The sequence below is a fragment of the Aplysia californica genome, unplaced genomic scaffold (genome assembly GCF_000002075.1).
Source record: "Aplysia californica isolate F4 #8 unplaced genomic scaffold, AplCal3.0 scaffold00005, whole genome shotgun sequence".
Lineage (NCBI taxonomy): Eukaryota > Metazoa > Mollusca > Gastropoda > Aplysiida > Aplysiidae > Aplysia > Aplysia californica.
Window position 1 is genome coordinate 1,446,621 of NW_004797275.1, and position 25,102 is coordinate 1,471,722.

The following is a 25,102-nucleotide window of genomic DNA, read 5'->3' on the forward strand; positions in this document are numbered from 1 at the left end:
ATTGAGGTGCTTTCAGATCTTTGATAAGTCAAGGTTTTTTTTGGGGGGGGAAGGGGGGGGGGGGATTTTGTCTACAAATAAAGATCTGCACAAGTCTGCCATGACGGGAGATCATCTGATTAAAAAACATTTTTCATATAATATCTGGAATAATAACGTGGTGTTTTCAATTTGTATTGTACTGGATATAAATGAATGACGGATGATACGGATCTACACCATTTTGTTTTCCAGTCTGTGAACCAGTACTTACATCTTGTCTTGTGGTTTGATTTTTCTGTGTTCATCTCGTCTCGTGGGATTTTGTTTTATAATATTCTTGATAGCATTATTTGTACATCATGGTTGTTGCGACGAGAGAGCCCCACTTGCCTTGGTACACTGTTGTTTGTGCAATTCATGACAAAATAAACAGGAAAAAAAACATGTTATGAGGAAAGCTGTATCAGTGTGTCTTTGATTGCCACGTGCATGTTAGTGACTGTTGTGATTGTGGTGTCTTTGATTGTATTGTTACAATGTGAGTCTTCCGAGAAGCAGAGTGTTTCCTGAGTTCTCTAATGTCCAAATTTCATTTTCGGTGACTGTGACCTATATGACGAGCACTGTTCGTTGTTTTACCTCATGTGATGTGGTGGAGGAGGAGAGAAACTGCAGACGAACGATGCACCTCAAACCTAAGGAAGCCTGAATATCACACAGATGAAAACTGTTCGTGGTATTTTGTATTCGCCATCCAACTGTTTCTGTTCTTCACTAGCTTTGTAAAATAACTGCAGATTCAAGTTCAGCTATACTTTATCTGTGCAAAAAAATCTTTATCTTTCAGAAACACTTGGTTCTATTTATTGAATTAATTATAGGCAATTGACAGCTCAGTTGAACTCCTCCCTTTAGTCCGGGGGATCCAAAATTGTACTCAGTGAAACACAAGATGACCCTTCATCACGAAGGGTTAATGCAAACATGTTGCTACATGAATATTTCTAGAGTTTTCGATATCTTCAAAGTAGTTAATTTTTAGGAGTGAAAACTATCACACGGTTATAAGTAGCTCCCACAAGTTTTGTCATAATTAGCCTACCAAAAATATAATTAAATTTTAAGTGAACTATACACATACAGTCGGGCACAGATAAATCAAAAACATGTCAAATATGTTCGACACATCCATACTTCGCGTATACCATATTGCAAAAAATTAAAGAGATATCAGTCCGGGAACGATAAATTATACCGGCTATCCGTGATTTCGAGCTTTCTGTGTTGGTGAACACAAGAGTGTTCTAAGCTGACTGCTTTAACTATAGTATATAATCCCCCATTTGGTTCTTTGGCTTTGTCAAAAAGCTGAACACACACAAAGACAGTCTCAAACAGACAGTTTTAATTTTAGTTATAGTTTTTCAGCACTTGCAACACAACAAGGTCATATGATATATTTTTTTTATAGTAGAGGGTTTTACGACGCTCGCAACTGCATAAGGTCATATGAGCGCCAAGGGGTGGGTGTTAACAGAGAAGTCTTTACAGGGAATCAGACTTATTTTGCTCACCTCTCTAGCTTCAACAGCACAAAATCTGCTTCGACTATCAAGGCACTCCAAAAATAGCAGGTCACAAGAGAGTGACAAACATACAAAAGAAGTAGAGGAAAATGACAATAGTAAGGATTAGGAAAGAAAAAGCAGCAGTTACCTGTAGATCAGGCACAGTTATGAGCGTGACATGAATCGGCCCATTTACAATTCTACTGTGCTTGAACGAGAAATCTCTCCCCTTTGGGAATGGCCAAAAGACACTACAGTCAGTGGCAAGGTCATATGAGTGTCGAAGATTAGAGGTGTTGCAAGAGAATAACAAGCACAAAAAAGGAGGAGAGATAAGGACAATAGATGATTAATAGGAAAGAAGGCGCAGAGCACCTGCTAACCACCCACACAAACATTAAGGAGGCAAAGTAAACATAACAGACGTATGTTTGATATGTATATTTATTATAATTCTCTCTATAATTTATGGGGGCAAATGGAGAAGTGAATAAATTTGTATAGTCTCAAATACAAAATACAAAAGAGTCAGCATACGTTGTTAATTAGAAGTGCACAAGGCTCACAAACATATTTTTACAAATGGAATGTAGACAATACCCACACAATTTACTCTGTATGTATGTACACATGCAAAATGCAATGTTCATCCTTCGTGGAAAACGCCCCACTGAGCTGTAGGCCATTATATGAAAACACAAGACTCTCTTTAGTGTAAGGTAGCTCTTGACCAAGAATGCAGGAGATGTGACCTATACCACAGTCATCACAGCATACAGCAGGACTAAGCAGGAGAGTTTTCATTGACCCATATCACACAAGCAATGGATGCTGATGATTGCAGTTTTTAAAGAAAAATAAAAAACACGTATTCACTTTGTAGCTTATAAATAAACTAAAAGAAAGTTTTGGAAGCTTTCATGATGAAATGAAACGGGCAAGAAGAAAGGTGTGTGTCATCTCATTTTAACACAATCGGTTGTAGTTCTTTCTCAAATAGGCAGCTCATACATCACCTATTCTCCTTTGTCAAAGATGCTCTTAATTTCAAGGCCCAGTTTTTATCAGTCGTTGTTCTTTCTCGACCTATAAAATGAAGAGAACATATGAAGTCTTCTTTTTTTTTTTAAAGAAACGTTCTTGATTTAGACCCATTATCAACAACACAGCTTTCTTGACAACAAGAACAGAGCGAGCCTATTTATTCGTATTTTTTATTCTTCTTTTTTTTTTTAGATTTGTTCCACATTTCTGAACTTGAATCTGTCAGTATTTCATCAATTCAAAAAACCCCACTTGTCTTTAACATGAATTAATCATCATGCCCATCCATTAAAAAATCTCACTACCACGTTGATTTAACTGTTCACATTTGACCTGATACTTTTGCAGAACAGACCTGCAAAAATATAATTTTGATTTGTCTTTCGGGGCTTTTTTAACAATGAAAAAATGAACCATGTAAGGACAATGAAACGAAGCATGTATAATCATTCATAAATACACAAAACAAACATCAAATTTCATTATTTGAGCACTTTACATTTCAGCTATCCCTTCTAGATGATGTCAGCGCAGAAACAACACATTGTTTACATCCTGCTACTCCCTCCCACCCCTAAAAAAATTAATTTATCTCATACATAAATTCATTTCTTTCTTTCATATTAATCATTCTCTCATTCAAAATGACAAGTAAAACTTGTTCCTTATACAGTAGAGTTGGATTTGCCTACAGAAGTAGCACCACACATTTCTTTCCAGGTTGGTTTCTAGATATCTGAAACGGTGAACCTCCAGTAATCACATTTTTCTTATTTCCAGTGTACAAAGAAATCTAATCTAAAATGTACTAGTAGTACAGTACAACGCTGACATGAAAAACCATGATTTTATTTGAACTCTCATCGAAAAGATTCTAGTTATAGTTTTCTCGTATTCCATCCTGTCTTTCCCCAGCCTCAGATCTGAGTGCAGTTAAGTAAATTTGTCAGATAAAGAAGAATTAAGTAAGGTGTATGTAATAGATACAGAAAAGACTATAGGTCTGTAAGGTGATCCCCTTACAATGTTTGCAAAAAAACACGGACAAAACATTGAAAAAAAAAAAAACAACAACAACACTACATTCCCCATCCAACCATCTGGTTTACTTTTTTTTGCTGAAAGTGCAAACCCCCTTAATTTTCACAGCGTCTCAGACACCATGTTAGAGCCCAATAGATTTTTTAAAATCTTACCTTCTTCAAAATCAAATACCATAAAGTGGGCTGGAAGTGGAAGGTATAAACCACCATCCACCCCCCAAAAATATGCAGCTTTTTGTCTGGGGTGCCTCACTTTTCACAGAAAAAGTATATCGTCTGCATCATTCCACAAGCCCCCAAGTAATTTCTTTTTCAAAGTTTTGAAAAAATTCAATCAAAAAGAGAGTACCCAAATTAAAACTATTTCATAGGCACTCAGGGATTAAAGTTAAAAACTAAGACGGAAATGACTTTAAAAGAGTATAACTATATTACAAGATGCCCCTAGATGTCTTTATTCTAAATCTAATAACAGCTCTACCTGGAAAACCCCAAGAAATTGACTAGGTGATTGTGAAATGATGCTGGTGATATTGATATTAAATACAACCGTAATAAAAAAAACTCATCAGTTCAGTTTACAAGAAGAGTTAAATCATGGTATAAAAAGACCAAATGAAAGCAGAAAGCATATTCACGACACAATTCAAAAAGAATACAGACCATACAAACAGATATATTTTGCCTTTCATAATTATTCCTTTCAAGAAAATTCAAAATCAAAATGTGCAGCAAACAAATTTCATATCACTATATGTGAGCATAAATCAGAAAAAGTTGCTGAAAAAATTCTCAAAAGAAAAAATAATCTAGCACTCAAGTCTTCTTTCCACTTAGTACAAACTGAAGCCCGAAAATTTTGCTGAATATTTTCAAGTCGTAAGAAGGCAGTTGGAAGAAGGTTCCATTGGGCAGGGCACTTGACTCGGTCCGATACAGCTCTCTCATCTACTGCGTACCACTGTTCAAAGGGCACCAAGACTTGTCTGAGACCGCGAGCCTGCAGGGAGAGAGGAGGGGCACATACAACATGAGATGGACAAAGTACCTTACTTAATAATAATAATAATAATAAATAAATAGCATTTGTATAGCCCATATCCCCGCTCAACAGCAGGCTCTATGTGCTTTACACTATATTATTACCCCAGCAGACCATAGAACACTACGAAACATTCTCAGCTTCCCGGGAAGCACACAAAGCAAGCAGCAGATTAAGCGCTCAAACACTAACAAACTGACAAGATCTTTCACTGTCCATAGCCGGGTACCCATTCCCACCTGGGTGAAGTGAGGAAAATTCGTGTAAAGTGCCTTTCCCAAGGACACAACGTTGGGTCCCTGACGGGATTTGAACCCATGACCTTACGGTTGCGAGTCCGAGAGCCCAACCACTAGGCCACAGACGCCACTGAATTTCATCATTTTTTCAACAAGATTTGTCTTTTTCACACACATCGTGCGAGACAGAGCCAAGGCGTAGAATGGGAGTACTTGTTCAGTCTTAGTACTTTAAAGTTGTTAACATCGTTATGGCTTGTTCTGTGCAGGTCTTGTCAATGAATGAATCATCTCATAATTTATCTATTGGTACAAGTTTTACTGATCTGTCTCTTATAATAAGCAAAAGAAACGTCGATCAAAGATTGTGACCTGTGACGCCTTGCACAGGGCAGAATTTCCCTCAGCATGTGAGGTGCATATATGGTTAGCATTCAAGGGGTTAATCATCGCAATATTCCATGAATTCCATGATATTTTGTTCCACTGATCTTTTTACGGCATTTGCAACACAATTAGGTCATATAAGTTCCGACGATAAGAAGTGTTGCAAAAAGAGTAACAAACAAAAAAGAAGGAGAAGATTTGGGGGTGTGTGCAAGCAAGATATATGGGACAGAAGAAGAAAAGGAAGAGTCACTCAAGGGAGAGTGTGGATGGGCACATCTCAAAAATCAAGAGAGCTTTTGCTAGGACAATCCTCTCCTGCAGTTCACAGTATAAAGTGGGAGAAAGAGGGGCAGGTCAAGAAAGAGATCAGAGGTCAACATGAGGATAGACAGTTCGCTACCCTAGAATTATAAAATCCTATCAGATCAACATCTAGTTTTGAGAAATTTGAAGTAAAAAATTTTTAGTTTCACATGTTCAGCTCTTTCAAATGCAATTCTTTGCACATCTTGATAACGACTTCGAATAATCTTACAACTTTGATAGAGCAGATAGAACATTATATTTCTGACCTCATGATCTTAGCAACTCCAAAACGGCCAATAAAAAACACTGTAGTTCTGTCCCCGTCATTATATGCACGAAAAATTATGAAATTATGCCAAAATGAGCCCAAAAATGATAAATTATGCGATTCTGTTAATTTTAACAAAGAATGATAAAGGAAAATAATCAGAAATTATGCAAAAAATTATCAAATTTTGCTAAATTATGCGGGGTGCATAAAACCACGCGGACAGGTAGTTCAAATGTAGTGAGGTATTACAATGAGCGATGCTAAAAGAACTTAAGAGAAAAGGATGGGACAGGAGCAGCTGGCTGGAAAGTCATCTGTGGTGCCTCCACAATCAATGACCACACTGTCGAAAGCTGACAAAACGCCTTTTTTTATATTTTGTCGCTAGATAATTTTATTTGCTAAATCGAAAGCCTGATCAGTTACCCTACTTGTGTGCAAAAAGTAAAATTGAAACTGTCGCTAGTTTTTTAATCAATTAGAATTCAGATTTCGGAATGACTCCATTTTTAAATGATTAAGCTAACGAAAAACCTCTTTCCTTCGAAACTGCTCTGAAGAAAAAAAAAGCGTTTTTCAGCTTACGGCAGTACAGTATAACGGTGAAGGTGAAGGACTTACGGCGAAGAGTTCCCTTGGCAGATCTCGGACGTCCAGAGGATCCAAAAGCAACTTCAGACTGAGGCCGCTTCTGTGGGTGACGACCTTTGAGGTCGTCAGTCACGCGCAGTACACGAGTGCTTCCATAAGCCGACTCTGCTTTTTTCAGGTATGTAGGAGGGGCACTGTAGGTGCTCATAGGGTGTTTCAAATGTGTCGCCACTGGGGGGAAAGAATGATATCAGGCCTCAAAACATCTCGTTCATTACACTTACCGCCCAAATGTCTGAAGAGATAACACAGCAGGGGTTTCCATCCTGAAGAAAATTGAGGGAAAACGGCACAGAAAAGAATGAAGCAAACAGTACAAAGAATTTTGGAAACTGTACGTTTAAAAGTCATAGATCTCAAGGGCTGCAAGAAAAGTATCTCACAATCTACAGAGATAGAAATGAGTCAACGATAGCTTTCCGGGGCCTAACAGGCTACAATACTGTAATGCTCCTAAGCACTGGGTTGAAAAATAAACAAGAAAATGGGGTTTATATTGTGAAGTCATGAGGGTCTTCCACTGAAGTCATGTTAATCAACAATTACAAAATATGATTTAAAAGACATACGTTGAAGTTCAGTTTGGATTTCAAAAGAGTTGTTAACATTCCAGTGAGATATGTATGTTAGCTCTGAGCTTGCGGGTATTCTTACAGAAAAATAATTCTGAAGAAAAATTGTTAATATTTCTACAGGAAAGTCCTAAGCAGACTTATTGAAAATTGTCACATTAACTTTTTAACCTTTAAAATAGCAAGGCTATTGCGCACTTATGCTTCTTTGACTGCTTGATTATTGTAAACAAAAAGCTAATCATACTAATGAGATACTCAAATTACTCAGGAAAATATAATGAGGGGGGGGGGGGTAATTGACAGTCAGACAAATTGACTTTCAGGAAGGATGAGCATGGAGTGGAAACCCCTAAAAGAGAAATGTTGACCACTTGCTGGCGAAAGCGTAAGATCTAGCCAGAAAAAGCAAAGATAATCATAAAAGCTTGAACTTGTTTTGGTATACAATAAACTGTAAAATACATGTAGTTTCTAGCTGATATTATTCCTTCAAAGCAAACTTCAAGCGACTGATTAGTCTAATAATTATGTAACAGTTGGGTATGCTGTCCAACACATTGGTATTTTTAATGTGTGATACATCAGACATTTGATAAAATATGTCCCAAGAAGCTTTCATGACAAATTGTAAATTGTCAACTTAAGCAAAATTAAAGGTATTCATAACCTTTTTACTTGCAAATGATGCTACATGATTTATAACAATTTGAAAGCATTACGTACATAATCCAATTACAATATTTATCTTTACAAAACAAAATCCAGTGGTTACTTCTATCATTCGAGTCAGTGTTAAGAATACTGAGGATTACAAATTGATGTAATAACTGTTGTAGGTTACATCCTTAAAATAAGCTGATTTTAAAAGTACCATGTATTTTTTCATCCTGTCTAATTAAGGATAATCTCTTTAAAATTACATTTTAGTCAGAGCACAAGCACAGCACACAAACAGTCACAAACCACAACACACAAACAGTCACAATCCACAAAACATAATACAAAACAGAATAAGTATACACAGCAAATCCACTCTTATAATACTTGGTGGCGTATCATCCTTTATCTTTTTTAAACAAAATTTAGAAACTGAAATAATATACGTCCTTTTTTCGATGTCAATTTACTTCTTCACAGTTCTTTAAATGAACAAAGGAGCTTGAACAGCATTATCTTTGGAGAACAGTCTAAACATGTTACTGTTTTTTATCAGTTTCTGCTACGACTATGACAGACCGACAGAAAACAGGGAAAAATTTATGCTTAAAGAGAAAAAGCCAGGACGGTAGAACATAAATTTTTTTTCCTTTAACATTGCAGTCATAAAATCTAAACCAGGTGCTTTACAAAAATGTTTTTTTGGGTTTTTTTGTTTTTTTAATGAGTAATCTGCTACGTCGTGGAAAAAAGAAAGGGAAGGCCTCCGCCTAAATGCCTGAGGTACTTTTTTGCATTGAAATCAAAGCTCAAGTAGTTGAGGCTCACCATGTCTAGCACTAAGAGAGCTCATTCGAACAAGGTTTGACAAAGCAAGGTAGCAGAGGAAGAGAAGGAGTGTGTTGTGGGGGAGGGGGGGGCGTGAAGAGGTGGAGGGGGAGGAAGGATGGGGTTGTGAAGGGGTGGGGGAAGAGGGAGTTGTTTTGAAGGGGAGGAGGAAGAAGTGTGAGGGAGTGGGGAAGAACATGAAAGTAGGAAGGGGGTGGAGGTATGAAGGGAATAAAGAGGGACAGGGGGAAAGGGTGAGAAAGAGAGAGAGAGAGAGATAGAGAGAGATGGAGAGAGAGTGAGAGAGAGAGAGAGAGAGAGACAGAGACAGAGAGACAGAGAGAGAGAGACAGAGAGAGAGGGGGGGGGGAAGAGTTAATCCCTTATTCTTCCATCTTGAATAGGTCAAGATATTTGTGATTGAAGGAGGTGGGGCTCACTGGGTTCAGAGGTAAAATTTTCTAGAAAATAGCTGCCAAAGTTTGGCGACTTCCATAGCTTGAGAGTCCTTGAAAACTGAAAATTTAGTTCATGTCTCTTTAATCAACGTTTTTCGTTAAAATCCACACAGAAATGTTTTTTTTTTAATGAACATAAAATACGTTGAGCCTATAATAAAAAATTCGATAAAATATCCAAACCAGCAGAGAAATGTCAGTTTCTTCGATTGCAGTATTTTGACGAGCGCCTGATATCACCACGACGCCTCACATTTGTTTAGTCTCAGTACTTTCAAGCTGTTTATATTCCTATGGCTTGTTCTGCGAAGACCTTGTCAATGGATCAAGCCATCTCTTCATTTCTTTCTCCATTATTGATATATATATTGACAATGACAATGACAATGACAATCTTTATTCATCTCGCAGGGAGAAATTTGTCTTGGTCGTTAACAATGGCAGTAGACGTTACAAAGGTTAGACTTAAAGGTGCACTCACGCAAACGCACAACAAGACAGGACATTTTGCCAAGTAAATACATGTCTCACGGGCTGGGACAACCCGCTCCGTAACACATTCATTCTCTCTCTCTCTCTCTCTCTCTCTCTCTCTCTCTCTCTCTCTCTCTCTCTGTTTCATTTGTAGCACTGTGTGTTCAGTAACCTCACTGCAGTTGTTACGAATGAATTTCTATATCTGTCTGTTCTTGCTTTTTTGGAAATGTATCGTTTACTGCGGGTCGATAGTTGAAATTCCGATGTCAGTGGGTGGCTATGGTCACTAAGCATTATTTCCGCCTTTTTTAGAACGTTTGTCTTGTGCAGATATTCAAAGTTACTTAGGTCTCTATCAATTGTTCTTGATGCCTTTTTTATCAACTTATTTAGTTTTATAATGTGCTGCCTTCCCAGATTGCTACCATAGCAAGTGATTCCAAAATTGATCAAAGTTTCTATTGTGGTGGTGTAGAAAATCTGAAGGATGGATGGATTCAGATTGAAAGACTTTAGTTTCCTCAGAAAGTACAGCCTCTGATTTACTTTTTTAACGATATTGTTTACGTGGTTTTGCCATGTAAATTTGTTGTCTATTGTAAGGCCAAGATATTTGTATGAATCCGTGATTTCAATAGTTTCTTGTTCAATTACGAGTGGTGGGATTGTTGGTTTTTCTCTTCTAAAATCAAAAATCATTTCCTTTGTTTTTGAGAGGTTCACTTTTAGAAAATTTGAGTTGCACCATTTAAAAAACCTACATATTTCTTCGAAATACTCTTGTTCATCATGGTTTATTAATCCAATAATAGCGGAGTCATCTGCAAACTTAATTAAGCGTGTTGTTTTATAAATACTTCTATGATCGTTGGTATATATAGTATACAAAACTGGTGACAAAACACACCCCTGAGGACCGCCGGTGTTACAAAGAATTGTGTCAGATTTTGTGTTGTTTAGCTTCACATATTGTGGTCTACCTGTCAAAAATTCCAGGACCCATGCTGCGATATGATGACTAACTCTCAGACTCATAAGTTTTTCAATGACAATATGCGGTTGAATTGTATTAAATGCTGAGGAAAAATCTACAAAAAGTACCCTCGTATACGTTTTAGATGTTTCAAGGTGTTTCAGTATAGAGTCACAAAAAACAAGTACAGCATCTTCTACGTTCCTCTCTTGTTTGTATGCAAACTGGAATGGATCTAGATTTCCATGAACACGGCCTAGAATATTAGAGAGGATCAATTTTTCAAGGCACTTGAAAGCAATGGATGTAAGAGCGACTGGTCTTAAGTCATTTAATTCATATATTTTAGGCTTTTTTGGTATTGGTATTACCTCCGATGTTTTCCATATTGTAGGAATGTAGTTTTTGTGTAGGGTCAGGTTAAAAATGAAGGTAAATATCGGGGCCAGTTGCTCACAACAAGTTCTTAACACTCTCCCTTTTACTCCGTCTGGACCACAGGCTTTGTTTATGTTTACACTTTGAAATTTCTTTTTAACACTCCGCTCACTGAGCTCAACACACTCCTCCCCGCTCAACTCGTCTCTCAGGCTCTGTTTAAGATCACGCTGCTCATTCTCAAAATCAAAACAGTCGAAACGACAATAAAAGTTGTTTAGCTCATTTACATAGTCTCTTTCATTTTTTACTTGCACACTCTCTCTCGCTGCAGTATAACCCGTTATTTTTTTCAAAGATGACCACATATTTCTCATATTATTTGTCTGAAATTCGCTCTCAATTCTAGTTTTGTACGCTTGTTTACAATGAGCAATCTTTCTTTTAATTTTTTTAGATATCAAGTACATTTCATTCATGTTATTACTTCTAAAGGCTTTCCATTTTTCTTTTATAAGATCTTTCAGTTCTTTCGTTACCCATGGCTTATTATTTGGCTAGTACGTAAGGGTTTTATAAATAGTAACAGTTTCTTCACAAAACTTAATGTAAGCACAAATGGTTTCGGTAAGTTCGTCAAGGTCCTTGCAGGTGTCTTTGAACATGTCCCAGTCTGTAGAGTCGAAGCATCCCCGTAGCTGCTCGGTCGTGTCGTCTGTCCATGATGGTATCGTCCTGGTCGTTGGTTTCTTTGTCTTGAGCAGGGGGCGGTACTTTGGGATCAGAAGGATGTTGTTGTGATCTGAGTCTCCCAGCGGTGGAAGGGGGAGAGACTTGTAGCCGTCCTTGACGTTGCCATAACACAGGTCGATGGTCTTTTGTAACCTTGTGGCGCACTATATATATATAGTTTAACCTGCCTCTTATAATAAGTGAGCAATTGTCGATTATAGATTGTGAGCTGTAATGTCTTGTGCACTGTGGGATTTTTCTTCCCACGTGGGGTGCATATATGGTTAGCAGTCAAGGGGTTAAAGAGAGAATGAATCAGGCTCATATTAGGTCCACTCATATGTACTGTACCTATACCAGTGAAGTGTGTGTTTAGTGTGCAGAAAGGGTAAGGAGACATACTGTAAGACATGCACTTTGACCCACAGGGCTAAAGAGAAGAGAACATAAGAAAAGGGAAGGGAAGGGAAGAGAAGAATAGAATAGGGGAGGGGAGGGGAGGGGAAGGAAGAGAAGAGAACGGAAGGGAAGGAAAGAGAAGAGAAGAATAGAATAGAGAAAAGAGGAGGGGAGGGGAGAGGAGGAGGGGGGAGGGAAGGGAAGGGAAGAGAAAAGAACGGAAGGGAAGGGAAGAGAAGAGAAGAATAGAATAGAGAAACGGAGGGAAGGGAAGGGAAGAATAGGATAGAGAAGAGGAGAGGAGGGGAGGGGAGGGGAGGGACAGGAAGGGAAGGGAAGAGAAGAGAAGAGAAGAATAAAATAGAGAAGAGGAGAGGTGAGGAGAAGAATAGAATAGAGAAGAGGGGAAGTGAGGGGAGAGAAGGGAAGGGAAAGGCAGAGAAGAGGAGAGGAGAGGAGAGAAAAGTAGAGAAGAGATGTGAAAAGAAGAGACAGTGAAATGGATTTTCTTTTTGTAATTTGTAGATCTATTGAGCTGGAGAGAGAAAAAACAGGCAGGAACAAGAGCTCCGAACTGCTAGGTGAGCATACACAGGAGATATCTAATGGAAAAATTAGTTTATCACGAGCGGATGAGGGACTAGCTGTGATGAAAAAAAAAAAGAATGGAAAAAAAGCAGAATATCAAACAAATAATAAACCAACACAAACCCTCCTTACTGGGGTCACCATTGCCCACAACCACCGGCTCTGAGTAGATCCCCTGGTTGTTCACGTAGATGACCGATGACGCCCCTTTGCTCTTGTAGCTAGGGGGCGCCATGATCACCGAGCCAGCGTAGTAGGTGTCGCGGTCATCCTCAAGGTAGATCCCCTCCACGCCCATGTTCACCAACTGCCTCACCTTTGGCGGGGAAAACAAAAGTGCGTCTCGAAATCAACTCAATAACAGTATTTTGTTTGAAGTCAAGTATGCATACAGAAAAATCGGTGGGACACGGAAAAATCTTTCAACTTGTCTTAAATACAAAAAATGTAGTAATAGTATGAGAAAACATTTCGGGACCAGAAAATCTGTTCTCTATGTGTGTTTTTCGTTATGTCCATATTTGCTATGCTCATGCTAGACTGTCCATCTCATTTCCGACTTTAAACCCTTAAAGCTTTGGTCGCCTAAGCCTACAGAACTCATCTCATCTTATTTTGTCCTATCCCATCTTATCTTCAATATCTTACATTAACTCATCTTATTTTAAATATCTGTCATCATGTCATCTTATTTTGTCCCATCCCATCTTATCATAAATATCTTACATCATCTCTACTTATATCACAGTCTACCTTTGGCAGGAACATTGCAAAGAGAATGAGCGTGGCTGTCAAAAAGAGTCCAAAAGCGATGCAAGCGTCACCATACTCCTGAGCGTAATCCTGGTCCTTGTTCAAACCTCCAACCAAGCCCCAAGCCAGCCAGATGGGGATACTGTAGAGAAACGATAATAGTGTGATGTAATTCTCATGGCTGTTAACTTTTAAAAAGATGGGGATACTGTAGAGAAACGATAATAGTGTGATGTAATTCTCATGGCTGTTAACTTTTAAAAAGATGGGGATACTGTAGAGAAACGATAATAGTGTGATGAAATTCTCATAGCTGCTAACTTTTTAAAACCTTTGTGGTGGGCACAGGCCAAGAGCCTGAGCCCCCCTATTCAAAGCAGACAATATTGTAAGAAATGTTAAAATGGGTAAGACTCCCATGGACATATATATGGCTTCGCTTTTATTATTTTTCATGAATTCAGTCTTCAAAGTTCATATTTTTTCTTCACCGTTGGCAAGTCTATGATGAGTTACAATAGAAAACAGAGAATACAAATTTTTCATGGGTGGTTGGCGGGTGCTCTGGTGTGGTTTGCTCCTTCTTTACTATCAAACAACCATCATCTTTATCTCTCCTTCTTCTTTTTTATGTTTGTTACTCTCTTGTAACACCTCTAATCTTCGGCACTTATGTGACCTTATTGTGTTGCAAGTGCCGTAAAAACTCTTTTTAAAAAATAATTTAAAAAATAAAAATTTACAAATACGGACTCAACCATGTAAGTTGCTCAACATGAGATGGATTTTAATTTTTTTAAGGATACTTCAACGGAAAGTATCAATCCTCACGATTTCTTCTTTGATGTGAATCCGATACATAAAAGGAAAGAGGTGACTTTTATGTACACTTTCTTTTTCCCATATTATATATATATATATATATATATATATATATATATATAATATACTTGTCATGAGCGTCTAAATATGCAAGAAAGTCACAGCCAAGGGATGATGACCTTTCTGATCACGTAGGCCTATTTGAATGTTCATGAACGCGAAAATAATATACAGTCCAAACCAACGTGCAATTATAGAGTTGAAATGAAATGGGAAGAAATAGATTGATACCATTGTCACAAATTGGTTTGGTGATGGATGATTTTAGATTCTAGAATATAACAGAAACAATGTCTTGCTATCATAAAAAAAGATTTTGTCACAATGAATAACAGCAAAAAGGGAAAGTAATTTAAGAATCCCTCCTCTCCCTCCACTCACCCACACAATCCGTTCCCCTTCCCCCTCCTTTTCCAGTACAGTTGAAAGAATCTCCTCTCAGCACTTAATGAACTAAAGCACTTTGGCAAAAAGCTGACCTGAATCCTGCGGCAATCCCAATAAAGACGCTCTCCCGGTGGTTGGTGATGATGCCGTGAGCATTCAGGGACAGGATGGTGGTGATGAGGATCATGAGCATGATGTAAATCAGTGACATGAGGTGATTCTCGAAGTTGGTGCGGACAAAATCAGCCATAGAGTCCATGCCCTTGTCGGCTTCCCATGTGTAGTGGTTGCAGACCCAGACACGAGAGCCGTCGTTGGCGGTCACTTGCACAGCCTCGGGGGGTACGGTGATCAGCCATTGGACGTCTATCACGATCTGAGGACGACACAGGGAGGAAGTGAGGACAGGTCAGAGATCATTTCAAGACAAGTTGGAGCTGTGACCTCTATACTTTGGAAGCAGATACAAACAACAGAAATGCTGAAAAAGATATAGACAAACGGAACAGATTTCACCAGTGTGAGTGTTTGCAAAGTGAAAAGGACATAGACTCAATGAGAGAAATTTAAAGCAGAGAAGAAGGAAGATAAACAGATAGAACACAATAAAGGGAGAGAAAGGAAGCAGGAACCACAAGTGGTGCCCTCCAACCACCCGCAAATCTCACCAAAGCACCTTCCAAACACTCCAGTCACAAAGAGGAGCTTTGGTTGTCAATCTGTAAGAACACATTGGAGCACAGTGCTGTAAAGTAGTTCAGTAGAAACAAGAGTACAATTCCTATTAAAAGAACATTTTTCACTGAGTTAAGCTTTAGTCTTAATGTGAGTTTTTGCTTGTTTTAGCGCTCACAACTGCATAAGGTCATATGAGCACCAAGGGGTGGATGTCAACAGAGAAGTCCTTACAGGGAATCAGGCTTACTCTGCTCACCTCTCTAGCTTCAACAGCATAAAGTCTGCTTCAACTATTAAGGCACCCCGGAAATAGTGGGTTACAAGAGAGTGACAAACATACAAAATAAGTAGAGGAAAATTGACGATATTACGGATAAGGAAAGAAAAAGCAACAGTTCCCTGTTGCAATTCCGGCACAGTTATGAGCATGACATCGATGAATCAGCCCATTTACTATTTTACTGTGCAACAGAACATGGTAATGTCCCCCCTTTGAGAAAAGCATAAAGACATTTCAGTCAGTAGCACCACCCTGGGGGGTTAGTAAGAGTTTTATAACATTTGCAACACAATTAGATCATGTAAGTGCTGAAGATTAGAGGTGTAAAGAAGAGAGTAACAAACACAAAAAAGCAGGAAGAGAGATAGAGAATATAGATACAATTTGACAGGAAATAAAGAGCAAACCACACCAGAACACCCGCTGATTGAGTTTCTCTGTCTTTCTAAACAAACATGTTTCAAGTCCGGATACGGCCCTCGCAGGACATAACAAACCAGCCCACCTCTTAAAATAACCTGCACTGAGCCAACAGAACAGCGATGGAGTAAAACATTTGAAAACTACAACAGAAAAACAATTATATTCACAAACTCAAAGAACTGAATTAATTGCCTTTAACATGTGCAATTTTTCCATAGTTGACTCTCATAACTGTCATATATAGAACGATAAGCTCAGTACTGGGTAAGGGACCTTCAACAGAAGGGAACAAACAATGATATTCACTTCCGAACACAGCTAATATCTCTAAACTATCACCAAAACAGGATCAACCCAGACAAACCACCAATATGCTTACTTCGTGACCATGTCTTGCTTGTTTTAGTAAGCGTTTTACAGCACTTGCAACACAATTAAGTAAAAAAAGTGTCAAAGATTAGAGGCATTACAAGTGAGTAACAAACACAAAAAGGAGGACAGATAAGGACGACAGATATTTAATAGGAAAGAAGGAGCAAACCACACCAGAGCACCTGCCAACCACCCACTTACCATCTACGAAACAGTCCCAACACCTGCTCGTCAAATCTCCCAAGCTACAGAATCTCTTTTATTTTTTCGGTAAGTGTTTTACGGTGTTCAAAACTGCATAAGGTCAGATGGCCGTGCAGGACACATTAAACATTTCCAGTGGGTTGGAAATTTTTAATTTTGCCCAGGAGGCGGCCAAAGTCTATTGTTATCGATTTTGGACCACCAAGGGATCTTTAACGTGCGCAACTTGCACACAAGATCTCAGAGATTTTTTGCCTTTATCTGAGAAGGCTAGGTGTAGATCTTACCTACTATAAGATCAGGGGTGCGGCTGAAAGACAGCAATAAAAATGAGAAAAGGAGTAGCAATAGAAAAGCTGCAGAAAGAGTCAGGAGCCCAGAAGAGCGGGTAAAGGAGGTGAGGGGGTGGGGGCAGAAAGTGGAGACAAAAGCAGACGACAGAACATTGTTAGAGAGCAGGAAAGGAGGAGAAAGGAGACAATTTTAGAGAAGAAAATTTTAGGTCGCTATCCGGATTTGAACCTGGGACTTATTGAATGAGAGGCAAACAGCATTAACCTCTCGACCACACAGGACCTCGGACAGCAACTTCTTCCTCCTAGTCCTGCCATAGACAATGCCCTACACTGCAGCACAGCAAAAAAAAAGTTTCTGAAGACCTCCAACTTTTTTAACATGGCATTGGGCCAAAGTACAAAATTTCAAAGTGGGTGGTTGGCAGGTGTTCTGGTGTGGTTTGCTCCTCCTTTCCTATGAAACATCTATCATTCACATCTCTCTTCTCCTTTTTTTGTTTTTATTACTGTCTTGCAACACTTTTAAACTTCAGTATTTATACGACCTAATCGTGTTGCAAGTGCTGTAAAACATTTATTTAAAAATTAATCTCAAAGTCTACTGGATTAACAACAACAAATCAGAAAAGGGATTTTTTTAAAAAGACAATGGAAAACATTTGATTTCAGTTGTGCTTACCTGCACACCGACAGCAAAGACGAACATAAGGAATTGGTAAATTCCCTTCAGGTAGTTGGGTGATTCATCTCCAGGAAGCAGGACGTCGGACGACTTAGAAGTCAAGATGACCATTAACTTTACCAGCAAAACAGCGAAGCAGATAGCATAGGACACTCCAACACCAAATCGGGTGATACCGCATGTTGCCTGAAATTTTTAAAAATAATAACAAACACTTATTCTTTTTGTTCTTGTAATCGCAAAATGCCCCACAAGATATACATAAAGCATGCTGAAAAAGCTAGCCAACTTTCATCCTCTGGAGAAATGCAAATCAATAGATGCAAGGTTGGTAGTGAGTGCGTGTGTGTATGTGTGTGTGCGTGGGTGTGTGTGTGTGTGTGTGTGTGTGTTAATGTGTGTGAAGGAAGGAAGGAAGGAAGGAAGGAAGGAAGGAAGGAAGGAAGGAAGGAAGGAAGGAAGGAAGGAAGGAAGGAAGGAAGGAAGGAAGGAAGGAAGGAAGGAAGGAAGGAAGGAACGAACAAAGGACATCAGTGACAACATGCTACAATAAATACTGCGTACATCTTTGCAATGAAGTCAGTAATGAGTATTTTAGCTGAATCTGAATAAAGAGAGGCACATCGACTTAATAACAGTAAATAAGTGCTGGGAAAGGGCATGACAGATAAACAGAAAGAAAAGGGGAAAAGTATTAAAGCAGGACCTACCAGAAGCCCCCTCCAACTACCTGGACATGAATGTGGATTGAGGAAACGACTGCCAAAAAGCATCACAGAGCAATATCAGATCAGTAACCAAATAACACACATCCCAAACCAGACTAACTTATGTCAACAATGTATGTGTCACGACGCGATGGAATCAGGCGCTTGTCAATTTTTGAGCATGTAGAGTTATTGGTATCGTCTTAAAACTTGTTCATTTGTCTTGTTTTAGATGATAAAAATCCTCTTCTATCTTGAATTAAAGTCAAGATATAAATTTGGTAACTTCCAAACATTGAGAGTCTTTAGTAACAGCAAATTTACATTTTTTTGGGTGCCTTTAACCAAAGTTTTTTCAATAACGTTCTCACAGAAATGTGTCTATAAATGGACGTACAAGGACATGAGCCTAAAAACAGAAAAATCCATTAAAATTTCCAAACTAACAGAAAAATGCCTGTTTCTATGATTTCATTATTGCGACAAACGCCTGATTTCACCACGGTGCCTCACATATACAGTATTTACCTTTGTGGGGACGAAAATGTACGCAAAGAGGACCAAATAAGCCAAGAAGATTCCAAAGAGGAGCAGCTGCCCCAGCCACATGGTGCGCCACTTGTGCCCCATGCGAGTCCCAAGCAGCTTGTACAAGATGTAGATCTCGAAGATGATCACAGCGAGGATACCCACGCCAGCCAAGACGCCAAGAGCGATGACCCAACGGTGGCCTTGGTCGAAGCGGGTGCCGTATTCTTCCCGGTAGCTTTCGTGGTCGGCGGCCGGGTAGGCGCCGGTGATGGCTTGACCCAGGCGGTACTGCACAGTGCTGAAAGGCAATGGAGGGATAGCTTGATGGGGATTTGCAGACCCTCAAGACAGACACCCATGAATCTTCATCTCCTCCTCCATTTACATCTTTTCTTTTTCTTTCCCTCCTCCCTGACCTGCTCCTCCCCCTCTTCAATTTCCTTCTTCTTATCAGTTATTATTTGCACTTTTAATAATAATCTTATTTTAATATTATTATGATCACAATAATTATTATTTTCACAACTATCATTATAGATGCCTAAACAGTCCCCTATGATAAATAATAATAACAATAATGATGATGATGTTGTTTAAAATAATAATTGAATTTGTACAGCACGTATATGCTCTAGAGCATGCTCTGCTCTCTGCACTTTATAATTACAATACATATAACTTGATAAAATACATGACTGCAATATGACTATGAGCGATTCATAAACGATGAGCAGAGCAAGGCCATCTTTATCCAAAATCTGTCGCAAAGAACATGAAAAAGAGAATTTATATTAAATGATGCTTTGCAAATAAAGAAATGACCCAAATAGATACTTCAAAATAGGAAATCAGCTGGAGTCCAATATTTTTTAAAATAATGCCAATGGTTTTCAAACATGCATTGTCTTTTGTCTTTATTTTTTTGCGCATAATTAAGTGGGTGTCTTCATCAAAGCTTGGTTGTGAAAGCCAAACCAATAAGACACTTGAATCAACAACAAAAAAAAGGTGTCAGTACCTAACACTAAAGGGGCTAGCTTATTAAATAGACATGAGGGGTGCTGACAAAACTATTTGTTTCTAGCAAATCAGCCGAAAAAGGACACTGCGGTCAAATTTATAGATTTTTTTAATTTATGCCATTTTCTTCAAGTTTAACATGTCTTATATTATTACATACTGAAAAATTGTACAAACTTCACCCATAAATTTGTTGTATATCTATAAATTCCATAGGGCTGGAATCCAAGAAGTAACTCATTTTGTCAGCATGTCTCATATTTCTCCTTTTCTCATTATAATTTTAGAGGGCTACTATACTGCAGAGGCCTTCACATCATTACCTGTACTTAGGAGGCTCCTCACTGGTGGGTTCTGAGGTGGCACCAACGGTGGGTGGAGACGTCGGGGGTGCCATGGTGGTTGGAGGCTCACAACATTCCCCAGCATTGGGGCACTCAGAGGGGTTAAAACCTGATCCAAAATCGTTTTCCAGGTCAACTGTGATGACTGTATTGCCATTAGAAAAAGATCCAATCTGTTGAGAGAAATAAGGCTCTTATCAAAACAGAGAAACAAGTTCTTACCAGAAATAAAAGAAATGTTCCGGTTCAGAGAAAAAAAGGTCTCTACTGATATGAAAGGAAGAAAGACTTACGAGTAGTGCAAACAAGTAAAAAAAAAAAATTCTGAACGAAAAGCATTCATACAAAAAGAACACAATACTGTAAAGAAAAAAAACTGTACAGAAAAAAAAGTACTGATACAAAGGAGAACAAAAAAGACGCAAAATATTACGGCTCAATAAGAAAACAACAACTTGGCTTACTTTTTCAAATGCAGGAGACCTGCCCTGACGATTCGCGAAGATGTAGTATTCATACTGTGCTTGGTTCGGCCGCAGTTCCCCGGAGGCACTTTCAAATATTGGGAGAGCAGACTTGATGGATCTGTAGAGGTCGTTCTGCTTATACTTCTCATTGCGTAACTTGTCGCAGAATTGGTAGTTGCTAAAGTTCTGCTGATTGCAGTCCTGCATAGCCTTATCCATACCCTGGAAGGAAAAAAATCACTGAAGAATCAGAAGAAGGTCGGGAAGGGAGGGAATAATGACTTACTATTTTCAGAGGTTCTAAACATGTTCCTCTGTGGTGATAAACTAGATCTCTTATCCATTATCTTATTACATTTTTGTCATAGTGGAAATCCTGCAGCAATAATTATAATAAGGTGAAAGGAACGACACAGTATGATATGATATGAAACAGGTTTAACATCCCTTTTAACACAGCAAGTTATCAAAGAGATAGAAGTCTAACCATTACAACACAGACCAAGGCGCAGTAGAGTAGAGAACCAGCTGTTAGCAGCAATTTTCCACGTGCAATTTGTCGCTATTAGAGTTGCTTCTATTGCCCCAAGCTTCAGTGAGTCTCTAAATCCTTCCACAAGATGGGGGAATATTCATAAAGCCATGGTGGAATATTAGTGAGAACATGGAGGAATGTTTATGAGAACATGAAGGAATGTTTATGAGAACGAGGTGGAATATTTATGAGAACATGGTGGAATATTTATAATATGAGAACATAGTGAAATATTTATATGAAAACACTGTGGAATGTTCATGAGAACATGAAGGAATGTTTATGAGAGCAACACCGAATATGAGAACAGGAAGGAATGTTTATGAGAACATGAAGGAATGTTTACGAGAACATGAAGGAATGTTTACGAGAACATGAAGGAATGTTTACGAGAACATGAAGGAATGTTTATGAGAACACGAAGGAATGTTTATGAGAACATGAAGGAAAGTTTATTCTCTTTTTAGCAGAGGTTTTACGGCGCTCGCAACTGTATACGGTCACATTAGCCCCAAGGGGTGGATGTCAACAGAGAAGTCCTTATAGGGAATCAGACTTACTCTGCTCACATCTCTAGCTTCAACAGCACAAAGTCTGCTTCGACTATCAAGGCATCCCGGAAAAAGTGGGTCACAAAAGTGTGACAAACATACAAAAGAAGTAGAGGAAAAATGACGATAGTAAGGATTAAGAAAGAAAAAGCAGCAGTGATCCCTGTTGCAGTTCAAGCACAGTTATGAGCATGACATCGATGAATCAGCCCATTTACAATTTACGATTCTACTGTGTATAAGAACAGGTTAATGTCCCCCCTTTGGGAATGGCATAAAGAGACTTTAGTCAGTAGCACCGCCCGGGGGGGGGGGGGGGGGGGGGGATTGGAATGTTTATAATACATGGAGGAATATTCAAGAGAACAAAGTGGAATATTCATGACAATATAGTGGAATGTTTATGAGAACATAGTGGAATATTTATGAGAACATAGTGGAATATTTATGACAATGTAGTGGACTGTTTATGAGAACATAGTGGAATGTTTATGACAATGTAGTGGAATGTTTATGAGAACATGGAGGAATGTTTATGAGTACAGTGGAATACTTATGGGAAGAAAAAGACAGGAGTCGTTATGCTGCTCTGGCCTTTGCTCTAAAGCCTGTGATAATGGACATAAAATAGAAATAAACAAAATTTTTTGCACAGAATTTAAATCGAATATGGTAATGTGCCCTGTTTCCTTTGAAAATAAATATTGTAATCTCTGTCCACTGTTTAAAGTAAAAAACAAAACAACAAAATGATTTCAAGGGTCACTGGTTTCATGACACCACATGTAGGGATCAGACTACTAACCTTCATCACCAACTCCACAGACATGATAGTTCGAAGTGCAGACATCACTATAGGAGACGGCGTATTGTCATCAATTTTAGGTATTCTGTTGACAAAATCAGAAATTTAAGTACGAGTTTTACAGCACTTGCAACACACAATAACGTCATGAAACTGCCGAAGATTGGAGGTGTAACAAGAGAGTAAAAAGTTGTTCCCGCATCCGATCCGGACACTGGGGATTGCCTTGTTAGTGAGACAAATTCCTGGGCCTTCGAGTTTACTTCCCTAACAAGAGAGTAACAAACACAAAAAAAGGAGGAGGAGAGATAAGGACGATAGATGTTTGACAGGAAAGAAGAAGGAAACCACACCAAAGCACCCGAAAACCACCCAAATCAGAGAGCATAGGTGACTTATTTAGAGCGGGTCTACGCAACAGCAGCTCCATTTTGAAAGGAAGCAGATGAGAAAAATGAAAACATACCAATAAAAAAAAAAGTAGAAAAAACAGATCACACAAGAACATCCACCACCACCTTGCACAAAATTACTGTGTACGTTAAATCCAATAACCTCAATAGAGGCATGTGTGTGTGTGTGTGTGTGTGTGTGTGTGTGTGTGTGTGTGTGTGTGTGTGTGTGTATGTGTGTGTGTGTGTATGTGTATGTGAGCCTGTAAAAACGCCCAAATATCGAGGATGCAAACTGAGATGCCAGTGTTTCTGGCAGAACAAGCAATTCTGATGCTGTTTCAAAAGTTTTTGAGTCATGAGATTGTTTTAGTAAAGGTTTTTCGGCGCTCGCAACTGCATATGGCGATATGAGCGCCAGAAGATTAGAAGTGTTACAAGGGAGTAACAAACATAAAAAAGAAGGAGGGGAGATAAAGACAATAGATGATGTTTGATAGGAAAGAAGGATCAAACCACACCAGAGCACCCGCCAACCACCCACATGAGATATTTTGTGACACAAGATAAAGGGGTGTACAAAGTGGAGAAAACAAACAGTCATGACTCCAATTTTGAGACTTCAAATTGTTGTATATTGTACACTTCACATCCTAACTAATTACAGTCAAACCTGCTCTAACAACCTTCTAGGACGATCGTTTCTACAATAAACGACGATTCCTTCCAGCGCCCCCCCCCCCCTACCCCTCCCAACAAAAAAACACTTTGCATTTTTTTCTCTATAACAATGACACTGTCCAGGAAGGACCACTTTTCTAAGATGACCACTTTTCTTCTCGCCGAGGGATAATCTTTCTAAGACAAGTTCAACTGTATATTTAACATGTTAATGAGTCAAAATGTGTTTTACCCTTCCCACGTACGATGTGCAAATGGATAAACATTCAATCTTAGCACAAATTCTATTTTGTAAGCATCAGAATAGAAAATGATGCAGGCACCCACAAACGCAAGGACTCACTCACTCACACACACACACACACACACACACACACACACACACACACACACACACACACACACACACACACAAAAAACACAAACACAAACACAAACACACACACACACACAAACAAACACACACACACACACAAACACACACACACACACACACACACACAAAAAACACAAACACAAACACACACACAAACACAAACACAAACACACACACACACACAAACAAACACAAACACACACACAAACACAAACACAAACACACACACACACACAAACACACGCACACGCACAAAAAAGGCAAAGGAGCAAAAAATAACAGGGAGAAAAAAATTGTGATATTGAAACAACAACAAAAAAGGCATGAAACAGAAACATACTCTCCCACAGTCTCTTCGTAATGAGTTATCCATTGGTTGTCTACATCACTGAGGGAGTCTACAGCTCCGTTGTTGATGTAAGTTTTAAATTCTGACATGACTGGGTCATACGTTGCGGGCTGGACAGAGTCGATCACGATGGCATTAGCGGCTGCTGAGCTCTTTGAGGTGAGGAATATTCTGAAAAACAAAAGTATTCACAAAATCAGTGCAAAAAGTTCACCATACGAGACTCAACAGTTTTATTTGTTTTTGTAAGTTTTACCATCATCATTATTATATAATACTTATTAGTGGTATTACTATTATCATCATTATTACTATTATCATAATCATTATTTTTCCTGTTACTATTATTATTATCATTATTATTATTACTATTTTTTATTACCACTATTATCATAATCACCATTATCACTTTTCTTATTATTATCGTTTGTGTTATTACTATGGAACATGATAAGTCTTATTTCATTATAGGCTGAAAAAAATACATGGTGTTTCTCATAGTCTAATAAAAGCATAGAAAGACTTAAACTAGGGGATCAAATTTAATTTTATAGTTGTGATTGGCATGTCCACAAAGATATTCTATTTGTGTATCACATCATTTTCGAATGTCACCGACATCCGACATCAGTATTGAAATAGCTACGCTCTTTGCCACTGCAACCACAAGTAAGATAAATTCCCACAAGGGAAAGCCTATTTCATACAGTATCTTTCTTTTTTTTTTCTGCTAAGATATTATATCCTACTCAGTCTGAGTAAGCCTTGACAGGCAGAGTCAAGGTA

General features: G+C 38.6%; 1 protein-coding gene across 2 annotated transcripts in view; it reads right to left on the reverse strand.

The window, feature by feature from the left end:
• Positions 1–1,976: 1,976 nt before the first annotated feature.
• The window catches only part of LOC101849973 (metabotropic glutamate receptor 2), a 33,733-nt gene continuing 10,607 nt past the window's right edge, over positions 1,977–25,102 (reverse strand). Inside the window, exons 7-17 of one of the 2 annotated variants that reach the window (XM_005089325.3) lie at positions 24,308–24,487; positions 22,519–22,603; positions 20,625–20,849; positions 20,140–20,333; positions 18,794–19,094; positions 17,556–17,744; positions 14,716–14,999; positions 13,355–13,496; positions 12,734–12,917; positions 6,507–6,707; positions 1,977–4,637 (exon numbers count right to left, since the gene is read on the reverse strand). In XM_005089325.3, coding sequence (XP_005089382.2) covers positions 4,603–4,637; positions 6,507–6,707; positions 12,734–12,917; positions 13,355–13,496; positions 14,716–14,999; positions 17,556–17,744; positions 18,794–19,094; positions 20,140–20,333; positions 20,625–20,849; positions 22,519–22,603; positions 24,308–24,487 — 2,020 coding nt within the window. In that variant the 3' untranslated portion in view covers positions 1,977–4,602. Of the gene's footprint in view, positions 4,638–6,506; positions 6,708–12,724; positions 12,918–13,354; positions 13,497–14,715; positions 15,000–17,555; positions 17,745–18,793; positions 19,095–20,139; positions 20,334–20,624; positions 20,850–22,518; positions 22,604–24,307; positions 24,488–25,102 lie in introns of both variants that reach the window. The other variant, XM_005089326.3, reaches the window with a different exon arrangement.